Source organism: Sceloporus undulatus, chromosome 6, assembly GCF_019175285.1.
Source record: "Sceloporus undulatus isolate JIND9_A2432 ecotype Alabama chromosome 6, SceUnd_v1.1, whole genome shotgun sequence".
NCBI lineage: Eukaryota > Metazoa > Chordata > Lepidosauria > Squamata > Phrynosomatidae > Sceloporus > Sceloporus undulatus.
Genome location: NC_056527.1, coordinates 152,106,709 through 152,120,979, shown reverse-complemented (window position 1 = coordinate 152,120,979; position 14,271 = coordinate 152,106,709). Strand labels below are relative to the sequence as shown.

General features: G+C 39.2%; 1 protein-coding gene across 4 annotated transcripts in view; it reads right to left on the bottom strand.

Moving 5' to 3' along the window:
* Nucleotides 1-1,615: 1,615 nt before the first annotated feature.
* Nucleotides 1,616-14,271, bottom strand: part of PEAK1 (pseudopodium enriched atypical kinase 1) — a 52,298-nt gene continuing 39,642 nt past the window's right edge. For 3 of the 4 annotated variants that reach the window (XM_042477563.1, XM_042477565.1, XM_042477564.1), the window contains 4 exons: nt 12,980-13,096; nt 11,219-11,415; nt 6,960-7,693; nt 1,616-4,492 (listed from right to left, as the gene is read on the bottom strand). In XM_042477563.1, coding sequence (XP_042333497.1) covers nt 3,347-4,492; nt 6,960-7,693; nt 11,219-11,415; nt 12,980-13,096 — 2,194 coding nt within the window. In that variant the 3' untranslated portion in view covers nt 1,616-3,346. The remainder of the gene's footprint in view (nt 4,493-6,959; nt 7,694-11,218; nt 11,416-12,979; nt 13,097-14,271) is intronic. The other variant, XM_042477566.1, reaches the window with a different exon arrangement.

Here is a 14,271-nt window from a genome sequence, read left to right as displayed (position 1 = left end):
AAAAATGTTTGATCAGTGCAGACCCTATGGATGTGCATCTGTACACTTAAGGTCCCTTTCCTGATGCCTTTATCGAACAATTGTAAAGGCAAGAAAGAATTTTATTTTCTTCTGCTGTACATTATTTTCTCTCACTTCCTTGTTCTTAATAAGATATCTTCCTTCAATAAGATATCCTTCAATAAAGATATCTGCGAAGGTAGCCATGTGGCAACTCTGGCTAGGCTGAAACTGTGTTTGTCTGGCCATCCCTCTTTCTCTTCTTTCTCACACTTAGTCACACACAGGCGTTGTTACACAGAAACCACATTCCTCTCCCTTATTACCAAAGTTCACTGAGTCCTACACAGTAAGATGGCAGTGAATGGATGTATACCAAGTGTTCCTGAAGTGCACGACGCTAATACTGGTTTGAATCTGCTACCAAAATGCAAAATTGAATCAGAAAGTCCATTCAGAGTTTTGGGATTGGCTGTATAAAACATAACATGGTTATAAAACATTCAATAGTCTACTTTGCATGTGCGTGTCAACACGAAAAGTGACACAATGCACATATCGTCATACACAAAAATATAGCAGGTAGCCTAAAAGAATATGCCTACCACAATGGTCAGTAGTTCGTGTGTTGCTAGAATTAACATGCTGGTTAAGTGAAAAGTTATGTGCATACAGATAAAAGCATACATAAAACTGGGGAAATACATGCTCAACTGAGTCAGCAAGAAGGGTTTGTAGCTAAGCTGTGAGCAAAGTGCACTAACACAGGTAAGGATTGCACCTCCATACCTGTAATGCATGTATGGTTTGTGTCAGGCTCTCTCAAGGATCTTGCCATAGATCTGCAGAAAACTGCCACTCAGTAGCTTTCTTTCACAGGGCTACTTAGATCACAACCAAATTGTACAGTCTAGGCATTTGTGTACAGTACTAACCCTTCATGTCAGTATAGCTGTCAACATCGAAACATTTGCCCTGTTGTTTTAAACCAGGAGAGGGCAGCCTGGTATACAGTACCTTGAGTGGATTTCCCTCCATTATGTGGCCAAACCCAAAGTGACTGGAAGTATACTTCAAGTTTCAATGCCCTCCCCATTTTAAAGCCATTTTAAATGCATTCTTCGACGCTTCTCAAAACATGATTATTTGTATTTTAAGTTATCCTGGTAGAGAGAGAGAGAGAGAGAGAGAGAGAGAGAGAAAGAAAGAAAGAAACCAAGGGCTTACAAAAGCAGCTGGGAAGTGTTTGCATGCAGGCTGCGTGCTGATCCTTCCTTACTGAAAGCAATATAGGATACAGTCGCAAACATGAAGTGGGAAGTTGCAAAAGATTTTAAGAAGCCACTATCTCTCCTAGGCTAAGGTCAGCTGTCTATGAACTACAGGGCTGGGAAAGCCACACTCTGTTCCAGGAGCACAGATCTTTGTTTCCTGCAGTTTGCTTCTTAGTTTCTGGTCCAAAGATGCATAAGTTATTCCAAGTGGCTATTTGTCTCCAAGGCTGAAATACATAGCTTTAGTCACAGTTTTAACAATAAAGAAACATCAATCCAGAAAAAAAAGAGCACACATAATTTTGTGCATCTATGTGCCATGGAAAGAAAAGAGGCAGGTCTAACGTATGGTTAATTTGTAATGCAACGTAAACACTTACACGGTTTTTCATATAATACATCCCCAAATTGCACATATATCCAGAGGAGGAGGAGCAAGGCTCAACACAAGAGCTGTCCACATTCCAATAACCATCCCCAGCTATGGGAATTCAATATCAGGCCGCAGCTCCATCATTTCAGAACTGTCCAAACAAGAATAACCAACACTGAGCAGAGAGATCGGGTGCAGAAGGGCTGGGCTGCCACCACAGAAAAAGGCCAGTATGTCAGGGAAGGAAGCCAGCAGCAGGGTCTATTGCCCAAACACTCCTTCAGGCAGTTGGATTTGTTTATCTAACCTTGTCTTACCATGCAGTGACTCTTCCAGAGTCAACAGAATGATGTTGACAGACATGGCATTTCAGTGTACCAGCAATAACAGCTAAAACACCAAATATGTTGGCAGTGATGTACCCAAAGTCTACACAGGGGAAACTAGAACAGGATACTATTGAGTTGTGCCTGCCAAATTTAATTGTCCTCATGGTAAATGCACAACATCTTCTGCTCCCTTGTTTTCTAACCCCCCAGAGAGCCATGGCAGTAGAAAAATCAACTTTTATCTACACATCTGATTTGTTACATAAATCTGACTTTCAAGAAACTTTGTTATGCACCAGCGCACCACACAGAGCAGGCAAAGAATGTTGTTGCCCTTGGTTTAGAATATACACTGACCTGAAAGGAGCAGAGGAACAGTTGCTCCTAATACGTGTTTGCTTCAACTGGCCCCAGGCTTTTCTAGTGCCCTTACTTAACTTTATCATAATTAATAGTCCATCAATAACCTCCAGCAGAATTACTGCATCAGGCAATCTGGGAAAAAGAGAAAGGTATACCCTTTGCTTCTATTGGCTAGATGTGTGGTTCCAGACCAGAATCAATAAATCATAATTCATGATCAGTGAAGACAAAACCAAAGGAAAACAACATGTTGTGAGGGTAAATATGCCTCTGGAATAGTGGGGAGGGGAAACAGTTTGGAGTGTGTGAGAAGGCTGAGCGGGAATAGGGCCAGTGGGAAAAAAGGGTTAAGCCCCACTTCCTCTTCAGTATTCAAAGTTCTTTTTTATTACAAAAAAAACCCTGGGTTTTTGCCCAAAATGTATACTTTGCCTCTCAGCAAGAATAAGAGAAAAGAGGCAATTTGTTCAGGATGGCTATAAATGAATCACCACTCCCTGCTGGTGTTTGAAAGTGCTTTCTCATTAGGAAGGATAAAATCAAAGCTGCCCTTCAAGGACTGTTAAGGCTGAGTCACCTTTCGATGGGCTGGGCTGACAAGAACCATGAGACAGAGGACATATCTTTGTGGATAATGGCTTGCATCATGCTGGCTCAATCATGACAGACTTCATACTCATTTCTATTTGTCACTGGGTGCTGCCCTTTGCAATATGCAGGGACTTCACACAGAAGTCCCTGGGCATAGATTAAAACAAGAATGGCAGTAGTGGTTTCCCTTTTAAGTTTCCACACTTCCTTGCACAGCCACCAGCAATACTAGGCAATGGGCTCCAGACCTCTCCTTTGCACCTCTGACTGGAAACAGCCCTTCCTACTGAGATCTGTTAATTCAGTGTTGGTGACCTTGGGACCCAGATTGGAATTTTAATACTTGCACATAGCATGAGGGTTGGGCTGGAGAAAGGACAGAGGGCCATCCAAGTGAAAGCAGCAGGTCATACAAACTAACGTTGCTGCATGATCTTCACTATGCGATCGAGGGAGTCTGTAGTGGCAAAAGCCAGATACTGACAACAAAGCCAGTCTTCAAGGCTCACTTTACATTCCCTGTCCAAAGACTTCTCAGCAAACTTGATCATCAGCAGCGTCCGTTTGATGTCCAGCCAGTTCTGGAGCACAGTCTCTCTTTGTGCTGGTCTGGAAGAGGCATTAAGAGTCTGAAACAAATCCTCTCGGGGACCCCAAAGCAAACACTGAAGGACTCCCTTGGCCTCAGATATAAGGATCCTCTCTGATGGATTAGGGTTTAGCAAGCAGTTAGCGAGTTGCTGAAGCCCCAAGGAGTAAAGTGAACGGCAAGGGATTTTGGGCAGGTCAACCCGAGTATACTCTCTCTCCTTCAACTCTGGGTTTTCATCAAAGGGGTTGGGCAGGTGTAACATTTCGTAAATGAGGATGCCAGTCTGGAACTCATCACATTTCTTATACTGTGTTGCTGTGATAATCTCTGGGGCAAGGCGGGACTGGTCCTTGAGGACTTCTGGATCGACCATGTGAGTCTTTTGTTTGGCTTGAGAGAAATTGCTCACTATAAGCCTGGCAGGGCAAGCAGCCGAGGGATTGGGCTCCACAGACTCATAGCTGAGAAGGCTGCCCCCTGGCCGGTAGTCCACCAGTAAGAGATTCTCCAAACGCAGATCACAATGTGTGATATGATAGGGCTTCAGATGCTCTAGACCAGAACAGAGTTGTAAAAGTAGGAGGCACACCTGCCTTTCATAAAAGTCTGGGCTGCTGGCATGGCGATCTGAAGATTCTCGCACAAAATCGGCCACAGTTAGATATGGAACCTCTCTGGTGATAACCACAACTCGGCTGCGCTGCTTGCTGATGGTTCCTGGCAGACCTGAACTGTCTTTCTGTGACACATCCACACCGGAGGGGCTTTCTTTGTTCTTTTGCTCATCCTCATCCTGCTCTTCCTCTTCTTCTTCCGGCGAATTGGGATCCTCCCAAGGAAGGAGCCGAACAGGCACATCAGCGAGGAAATGGCCACAGTCCTGCTGTATGTTAAAATGAATAGCCAAGCTCTGACGGATAGCCAAACTGTGGTAATACTGCTGGGATTCTTTAGCTTTGCTTTTACATATCTAATGGGAGAAAAGAAAAACAGGAGGAAAAACCTGTTTTAAATGAGATAAAACCAATTCCTGACCATCTTGGTTCATTTTAGATCATATGGCCAAGAGACATATTGGAAACACATGGTCCATTAAAAACTATTTTTAACAGTAAGAAATGTAGCTACTTGAAAAATGATACATATAGTGATATCTAATACGTACATAAATGAGGCCAGGATTTCTGATTTACCATGAATGCACTGAAGGCTTGCTTTGTGTAATGGATGTTTTTATGTATATGCGTTATGAAATTGGTCAATTTTTGAAGATGGCACAAGACTGACTGAATTCTGGGATTTATTTCTTGCATTGACCTTTGATCATCACAAGTGAAGAATGGCTAGAAGACAAAACTACCTGGATGATCACTGCAACATCACAAAGATACTCTGTAGTATTATTCAGGTCTATTTATGTAGAAAAAGCAAAGTGTACTTATTTGCAGCTACAAGTTATGGTGCAAATCAGATGCTTCATTAAAAAAAAAAAACCTCTGTAAGAGACCTTTTATTTTGCCTGTTTTCAAAAGCAATCACATTTTTAAAGTTCACATTATTTTACAAAGTAATTTCTACATTGTTTCCTGGGCTTTTTTGTTTGGAAAAATAGCTAAGAGATTAGCAATTACAGCTAGTCTTTACCATCATGCCACTTAACCTATTGTAGCAAAATGAGATAAGAAGATGCTATTGAGCTTTGTTTCTGCCACACCTGATAAAAGCTTCTTTATCACCCTTCAGAAGAACAAATGGCACATTCTTGCACAAGGCCAAGTGGCACAAAATTTGCGTATCTTGAAAGGACATCACTAGATAATATTTGGACCTGATTTTAAAATTTAACCATGGTTCATTTTATTTCTAGAAAATAATCATGATAAGTTAAAGAAAAATTACACTATCAGTTTCTCATGGAAATCAATTAAGATTATTATGTTTTTTACCAAGAACCAACAGGAACAGCCATGCCTCCAATTAACTTAGCTGGGCTTCTTGCCATAGAAGTAAATCAATACATCTGTACCTCCTAAATACATGGCCTGTGGTGCATAATTCCTGGGTCTTCCTAGGATCTTTTGTCTGAGGTTCCCCACTTATGAATAATCCAGGAGGCAGCCCTGAGCTACGGAGTCACAGCAAGTTTGGATAATTTTTGAGCTTAATAAAATTGAGCAATTTAATTTTTTGGTTTTCAATACAAGAACAATATATATGATTTTATAATACAAGTTTATGTAATAGAAACTATAGGAGAAATTAGCAATTTAACAAAGACATTTAATTGAGTTCAACCTGAATTTTTCTATATAAAGTGTTTAAAAAAACTAGATGTTAGCTTATGGCTGTGTAAGGCAGGACCTAGCATGCAACCAGATATTAAATCTGTATATAATGAAACTGCTAACAGTAACTAAGAACACTGATGCTGATATATCAGTGCAATATTTCTGTTTACATGGTGATGAGCAAAGCCAATTCCTGTTTCTTACAAGAATCATGACAGTCTGATCCAAGTTAATAATCAGGGTTTGGTAGCAGAGTTTTTAACAGACTTAAATAAGGCCACTGTACCAAATTATACAACATACATCAGTTGACTGTTATCTTAGACTACTATCTGATTAAGAAATAAGTCTAAAGAGATGCAGTCTTTGATATACTGGGCTTGAGAAGAGAGAACAGTAAAATGATGTAACAGAAGGCTAGTGTAGAAATACTTTCTATTTTCCATCTGCAGCCTGAAATAACACAGCCTACCACGTTCTGAAACAATTCTGAATGTGTGCATATGTTTACTTTTAGAGTTGTCTTGGAATACCGATTAAAGAAAATGATATATAATTTTGTAAGTAACGCTAACCAAAACCATTTAAGCCACCCTCTCTACAAAGAATAAAAAAGTATATTTCTTCACAAACTGATAACAAGACTAACCTAAACAGATTGGGATGGATTTTTTTTCAACAATCAGAAAGGTTAAAAAAACAAAGCTAGAGGTCCAGTGCCAAATAATTCAGCGTGCAAAAAAAGGAGGAATGTGCAGCATTAACACTCCTGCTTTTATTTACTCACTGCATTTCTGAAGGGTCAGTGGAGGGCACTTTCTCAGGGCCATCTTGGAGACATATGGAATGTAATTTATGAAGAAGGGCTATTACACCATAATCCTAAGAACTGTGGCACTAAAAATAAATACTAAAAACAGAATACTCAGCCATCTAAATCTGAACATGGCTTTGCATTTGTGTGACAATTCTGTTATGCTGTTGCAAATGTTTAGGATCAGAAGGCTAGCAATCACCAAGCACAGAACAGCACATATTTTACCTAGTAAATCCTAAGCACAAAGACAACCAGTGGTAACAGAATGCAAAGGATAGTAAGCAAAACTGTTAATCTCAATTGGCTGAGGGACAAGTCAACTTTCTTCTTACCTTCACTGCATAGTTATTGAGTGGATCTTTTGCATAAGAAGCTGGGTAGTAGACAGCATCACCAGCTTCACAGCATGGTTTGTCACTGGTTAATCTGAAGTCTGACCAGCTGTCTACTCCAAATCTAAGTTGGTCTTTCTGTCCAGCCATGAATAGGTCTTCACACTTGACAGATAGCTTCTTCAGGGAATCAGTGTGAAGACTTCTGATCTTGCTTACCACTTCTCCTCTGTTTTCAATTCCTCTATAAAGTGCTTGTCTCTGAGACTTCTGGACAGTTTTGCTATGCTTGCTGTGGGTGACAGGCCTACTGGACAGAGACTCCATGCTGTTAGAACTTCTGTCCTTAATACTGATAGCAGCTAGGCTGGAAAAACTATTGGCACCTGAGGAGATTGCCAGTCCTTTTGTTGGAGGCCTATCCAAGGAATCTCCCGACTCATTATCCAATGCCTTGAATTCTGAGCTGACTGAAGAGCATGCACTGCTAGCTTCCCAGTTGGTATCGATGTCATAGGTAGGGTTGGCCATCACACATAGGCTGCTCTGGAGTTCTTTTGGAATTGGTTCTGTGTGAGCTCTTAGAATAGTTTTCTTTGGCAGTGGAGGTGGTGTTGGATGTAAGGTGGTAGCCATTTCCAGATCAGATATTCCACCAAAAGCAATGGCATCATCTAAAGCCCCCTTTGGTTGTCGTGGATGCTTTGGAGGTATCATGGCTGCTCTGGATTGCCCTGCATAATAATAAACAACATTCCCTTAATTTTTGACTAAAAATATACATCTATGCAGTGTACAGTTGTAAGGTGATGCGTATTTGGACAAACCTCCCAATTTTATCTTTACGCTGATGGGATCTGAGCTGGCATCAACTGAACTAAACACCTCAATAAAATGGTTGACCCAGTGTGTGGTTGGGTAAAAGATAAATTCCACACCAAGCATAATTAGAAAGGGAATTAAACATAAAACTGTATATATCATCCGTTACTGTACTTGTAGAAATCCACACTATGACCGCACCAGGAGTACTGTGTACAGTTCTGGTCACTGCTCCTAAAAAAAGACATTCTAGAGCTGGAAAATTACAGGAAAAGGCAAATGAAAGGAACTGATGCAACTACCCTACAAGGGAAGATTAAAACGTTTGGGATTGTTCAGGATAGAAAAAAGGCAAGTAAAAAGAGATACAACTTCTTTCTTTCTTGTGATAGTAGTTTGAAGTCAAATGGTGGGAGACTCAGGACAAATCAAAGGAAGTTCTTCTTCATACTGTGTATAGGAAACAGCGGCATTCATTGCCTCAAGTGATGGCTGCCAACCCAAACAGCTTTAAAAGGGGAGTAGGTACATTCATGGAAGATGGGACCATCAACAGCCACCAGTCAGGATGGCTGTATATCACCTCTGATATCAGGCTTATTATTGCCTTGGTGTCAGATGCTGAAGCCCAAGAGATGGAGGCTCTAGTTGCCCTCTATTAGCATTGCCTTGCTGGTAGCTTCCTGTGGGGAATTGATTGGCTACTGTATGCACATAATGTTGGGCTTGACAGGCCTTTGGTCTGATTCAACATAGCTTTTCTTATGAAGATTCATATATTAATTGTGAAGATGAAAGAAAGTATTTAGTCCCCATTATAAGGCAACAAAGAAAATCATTATTCAATGGGAAGATCAAAACTTCATAATTGAAATCAACACAATTATAAACAGGGAACAAGATTACCATTCCTTGGTAAGTACCAAGGCAGCTTAGAAAACCTAAATAAAAAGCTGTATTTATAAAAACAATAGTTGGGATATAAGAAATAAATATTGTTATCTTCTAGAAACAATATATTTAGCTGCATATTGTCACTTTAGAACAAAGCATTCATTAAATACTGTACATATTTCTACCGCATGTACCTGTTTTGCTTCTTTCTAACAAGTTAGGTATTGAGTTCATGAAAACAACAAGTTATGGTTATAGGCAGGGTAGTTTCATTCTCTTCTCTCCTTTCCCTCGGGAAAAACTCAGTTCTACTGAGAAACTTCCCCATATCTGACCAGTTTATGAGTTCAGCTCTTAACCTTGTACATTCCTATCATGCCTCACAGGCCAGCTCTCTTAAACAGCAGCTTTTTGAAAGCCTCAGTTTGTCAGGATGTCAGTTGAAGAAAACAAGCAACGTTCTTAAACATTCCAACCATTTTGAATACACATTACCAGAAATAATGTCCTTCTTCCATAAGGAATGCTTTCCCTTATCTTAACTTGATAACTTTTCTTTTGTAAAAATGTAGTACATGAATTCTGAAAACAAAATAATGACAGGTCATGCAGCCTAAATAAGCTAACTGTTTTGACTTCATAGTTTGCCCTTGCAGTCTCTTCCAACTCTATGATTCTATCCTTAAATAGTGCAGCATTTTACAGATTACAAGCTGTCCCTAATCCAAGGGACAGTCAATCTAAAGTAGAAAGCATAGGACTAAAAGGTTATAATCACCTTCAGCACTGGCAGAAAGAAGACAATGGCACCTTTAATTTCTGTGCCACATTGTGCCCAATGTCTATTGCTCATTTATGGTGTGTATGCACCCACTTGTATATCTGAACTTATAAACAGCTGTCCTAAATGTGTGCTCTCTACCTCCAACCATTACAAATGTGGTCTTTTAAACCAATTCAGCCTGTACATTGCTTGGTGAAAAAGCAGAATCAAACTGTATGAAATTTAAAAAAGATAGTGTCAGAACTGCAGGTAAATGTAGGATTTTCTCAGTTTGTGACATTTGTTGGCCAACTATATGCTGTACATTTGGTTACAGTTGGCCCTTCTTATACACAGGTTTTTTTTATAAATGAATTCAAGCATCCAGTTTGAAAATGTTCAAAAAAAGTATAAACCTTGATTTTCCATTTTTTATAAGGAACACCATTTTGCTATGTCATTATATTTAATGGATCTTGAGCATCCATGGATTTTGTTATCCACGGGGGATCTTGGAACCAAACCCCAGCGGATAACAAGGGTCCACTGTATTTACACAACAATGTGAGTTACTCAGATAACAGACACAAGTTTTAGTTTGTACAAACAAAGCATGTTGACTATTATCATTTAACTCGTAATGCCGGGAATCCTGTTGATTAGTCCCAACTAGAGTAGACCCATTCAATTAATTATTAAATGCAGAGTTAACATATAGATAAATGTAATGGACTCAATCCTACTCTAGTGAGGATGAAGAGAGAATTTAGGCCATTATTTTCTAATGTGCCCAAAGTACCATAAACACCAGGCATTCAAGTTATGGTTCTTTTCTAAAGGACTGACAGCAAAAATGCTGTGAACGATGCCTAGATAATATGTTCCTAAAGTAATAAATGGCTGCATCAGCAGTGCAGAAATAATGCAAGTTTGACACCACTTTAACTGTCACAGTTCAATGCTATGGAATTCTGGGAACTGTAGTTTTGTGAGACATTTAGCCTTTTCTGTCAGAGCGCTCTGGTGCTGCAATAAACTACAGTTCCCAGAATTTGATAGCCTTGAACCATGGCACTTAAATGGTGTCAACCCAGGCTATTTCTGCAATGTGGATGCAGCCAACAAAAATGTAGAAAAATGATCTTTGAAGTCAGTATCGATTGACTGTGTGAATAAATATGAATTATTCGCCAAATCTAGAAGGGCAACTATCATACAATATCTTCGCAGTTATTTTGATAGTATATAATCAATGATTTTTGTCAAAGCCATATATATAGTGTATTCCTAAATCTTTACAGAAACACGGCTCAAAGTTTCATCCTTAACATTTGTATGTACTCATGCATTTATATGATATGCTTGAATATAATGTTTATATGATTTGCTGGAATATAAATGTTTCTAACTGGATATAAGGTAATTTTTGTAAACATTTTATTATTTTATGCTGGCTGTATGCTGTAATAATAAAAACTCAATTCAGTTATCACTGAATGTTAAAATGGGTTTCAAACAAAATTTGACAGAACATTTAAAAATTAAACCAAAGATTTCAGATGTTTATGAAAGCATAGAAAAAAGCTGTCTATACAGTAACTTCCAAGGATGCTTCCAAAAGAGCAACATTACTGAAGTCTGTGCATCCTTCATAGAATATTAACATTTGGCCCATTTTACATAAAGTTTTGAAAATGAATTTGACAGCTCAGATAATATCAATCTCACACAAGAGAAATTGTAACTGATTTATATATCTGTGTGGATGCAAGCTGCTTACCTAAGTTACTATATGTAGCACTGCAGGCACTGATGTCAGAAGAATCAGACATTTCTTCCTTTTCTTCCTCCCCTTGTGATATTTCTGGAGGGGACAGTGGAGTGAAGGCCACATTACTGCCACTGTCCTGTTTTTCAAACACAGATCGTGGAATACGAGGGGACAAATTTTCCACTGTTTGCTCATCAGGCACTTGACTGAAACAGAAAGAAGAGATCATTCACCTGGGGCATTATATTTTTTGCTTCGTAGAAAATATTCAAATGTAACTCTATTGGTGTAAGTTCTTTACAGATCTGCATCCTTAACTGAAATGAGCCAGTTAAAAAATGCAAACAAACAACAACTATTTTCTACTGTATTTTGATTTTTTACAGTTTCTACATTTTTACAATTGCTGTTGTGTGCTTTTGTTTCTAACTTATGGTGACCCTAAAGCCACTCTCTCATGAGAGTTTCTTGGCAAGATTTCTTCAGAGGGGATTTGCCATTGCCGCCTTCTGAGGATGGGAATGTGACTTGCCCCAGGTCACCCCAATAGTTTTTTGCAATTCAATAGGGATTTGAAACCTGGTCTCCCAGAGTCCTAGTGACTAGTCCAACAACCACTACATATACTGGCTTTCTCTATTTTTTAAAATACTCACTATCATATGAACACTATAATGTGTATAGTCATCATTAAATAATCAGGAAAGACCTAGATATAAGATTATATAACTGAACAGCAAGAAATGGTTACGGTTAAGATGCTTTACAGTACCCACACAGGTTTTAAACAATATGTGTACTATCACTCAGAGAGGAATGCTAAAAAAGTTTGATACTCACAAAGCAAACTGACCTGAATGTATCTGAGATAGCACATACAATACCTGTAGACTGAATCCAACTCAAATGCATTTGAATGATTATATAAAATATAAAATAACTTGCTCCAACCAATAATGAATGCAATTTTATGTAGATACTGGTAAATGGATTGTTTTCCAGATATGCAATTTGTCTTTTTTGTATTCAAAATTCCTATTTGTGAATTGAAAGGTAGGATTTTATTATCGGAGTATCATCATAAAATTGCAGCCGGAAACTGGTTGAACAAAATTCAAACAGAGTTCCCAAGCAACCTGTAATTTAAGACTATCCACACCCTGCAATGCTACATAAATCCACATCTACACACTTCCTTCATTTTCACATTGTGAGATTTTAAAACTGTCCACAAAAGTTAGTAAACTGAGACAAGGTGAAGTTCAAAACCATTTCATCGTATTGTCAGCAGTCAATCATTTTATTAGCATGCAGCAGAATAGTGTAAACACAACAAACAAGTGCAAAAAAGTGTGTAAATTAAAAAGGCTAGTCTAGGTCATTTCACACATTAGGACACACTTAAAAATCAAAGCAGTGAGCAGTCGTAAATTCACTTTGGGAACTAAAGCTGGTTTATGTTTACCAAACCCTAGGTCTTTTCTCTCATTGACTCTCCAAAAGATAGCTGTTCTTTCTTTCAAAACAATCCCTCCTATCATAGTTATCCTATTTAGAAAGAAAAAGTCCTGTTACAGTGCAGTATCCCTGAAAATGATTTTTTTATTCATCAGTGAAGTATAGAACAGGCTCAGTCTTATGCCCTAATTCTGTGAATCTCTTCTGCGTATACTTTTGAGAAACAAGCTGCCAAAGTAAATCAACAACTGAGAAAAAAAAGAAAGGAAAAGGAAAAGATGCAAAATGGATGGAAAAAGGAAAGGAACTCACCCACTATACTCACTCACACAGTTCCCCATTAAAGGAAATTCTCTCAGAGCCTTCTTGAGCCTTTTAATCATGTCTCGAAACTCTGGTGAAGCATTTATTCCACTGGGGTCTGGTGAGCTACAAGTTGTGCAAAGCTGTGAGCAACAAAGACTGAAGTCTGCATGGAATGATATCACCTACTGCACCTTGATCGTTTACCTCCAGGGGATGGTCTGGGGAATGTGCCAGAACACCTCGGGAAAACTAGCATAAGCAAACCGAAAGCCCTGTCGTCTTAACCCTCTCCTTGCTACGACACACGGCTTACGCTGTTTGAGAATCATTTACTGGGTTGTTAGATGACAAAACCCCAAAGAGCAGTTGCTATCCCAGCATCCTACAAAAAACATGTACCTATCTACTTTAACAAAAGGATTACACGAAGAAAACTGGGTCCCTTGTCTCTTTTTGAACTGGAATGTTGAGATGACAGACTCGGTGGAAAGAGGAAACATTTTCCTTCACCTGCTTGTGGTTGGAGGAGGAGGCGGGTATGTTCTGGGAAAAGCAATATGGCCTGTAGGTAGTAACTCAGTTCTGGTTCATGATTGTGGTCTCTGTGTCTCACACATATGGAGCACAAATGCACAGAGAAGTCATTTGGAAAGATCTAGAGCTGAGGAGCACTGTCAGGAAACCCCCACCCTCCCCAAAGCGCACATACGCCAGCCCACCAAGCTACTATTTTGACTCTGCCGAAAGAGCAAAAGACAGGAACCTGAATCAGAGAGGTTGTGTGAAGGCACAGATGAACATGTGAAGAACCGCAGTTACAGGTAAACCTACACAACAACAGATTTTTCTCAAACCAAATAAAGAAACTGGGGATGGGGGGGCGCTAACAAAAACATTTCTTAAAGCACTAACAGTGACTTGTGCCTTAGAAATATACAAAGAATAAAAGGAAAAAATAGAATACATTAAGATGACTTTGAAGTTGCTTCTGCTTTTATAACAGTTAAGATATGCCCCCCCAGCAAAGGAAAAGAATGCAGCATGGAGTATAGGACCACAGGTACCATCTTACTGAACCAGTGGTATGGATACACACACACACACACACACACACACAGACAGAATTTCCTACATCTTGTGATCCCTTTTCTTAGCTTCCATGTAATCCCATGTTGATCACATTGGAGGATCAATAATAAAAAAGCAGCTAATATTTAAGTGGTAGCTTCCATTAGAAAATATGATAAAAGTAGTCAAATGGAGCTACTGGTGCACTTTCGGCAGAAACAGCTGATGTT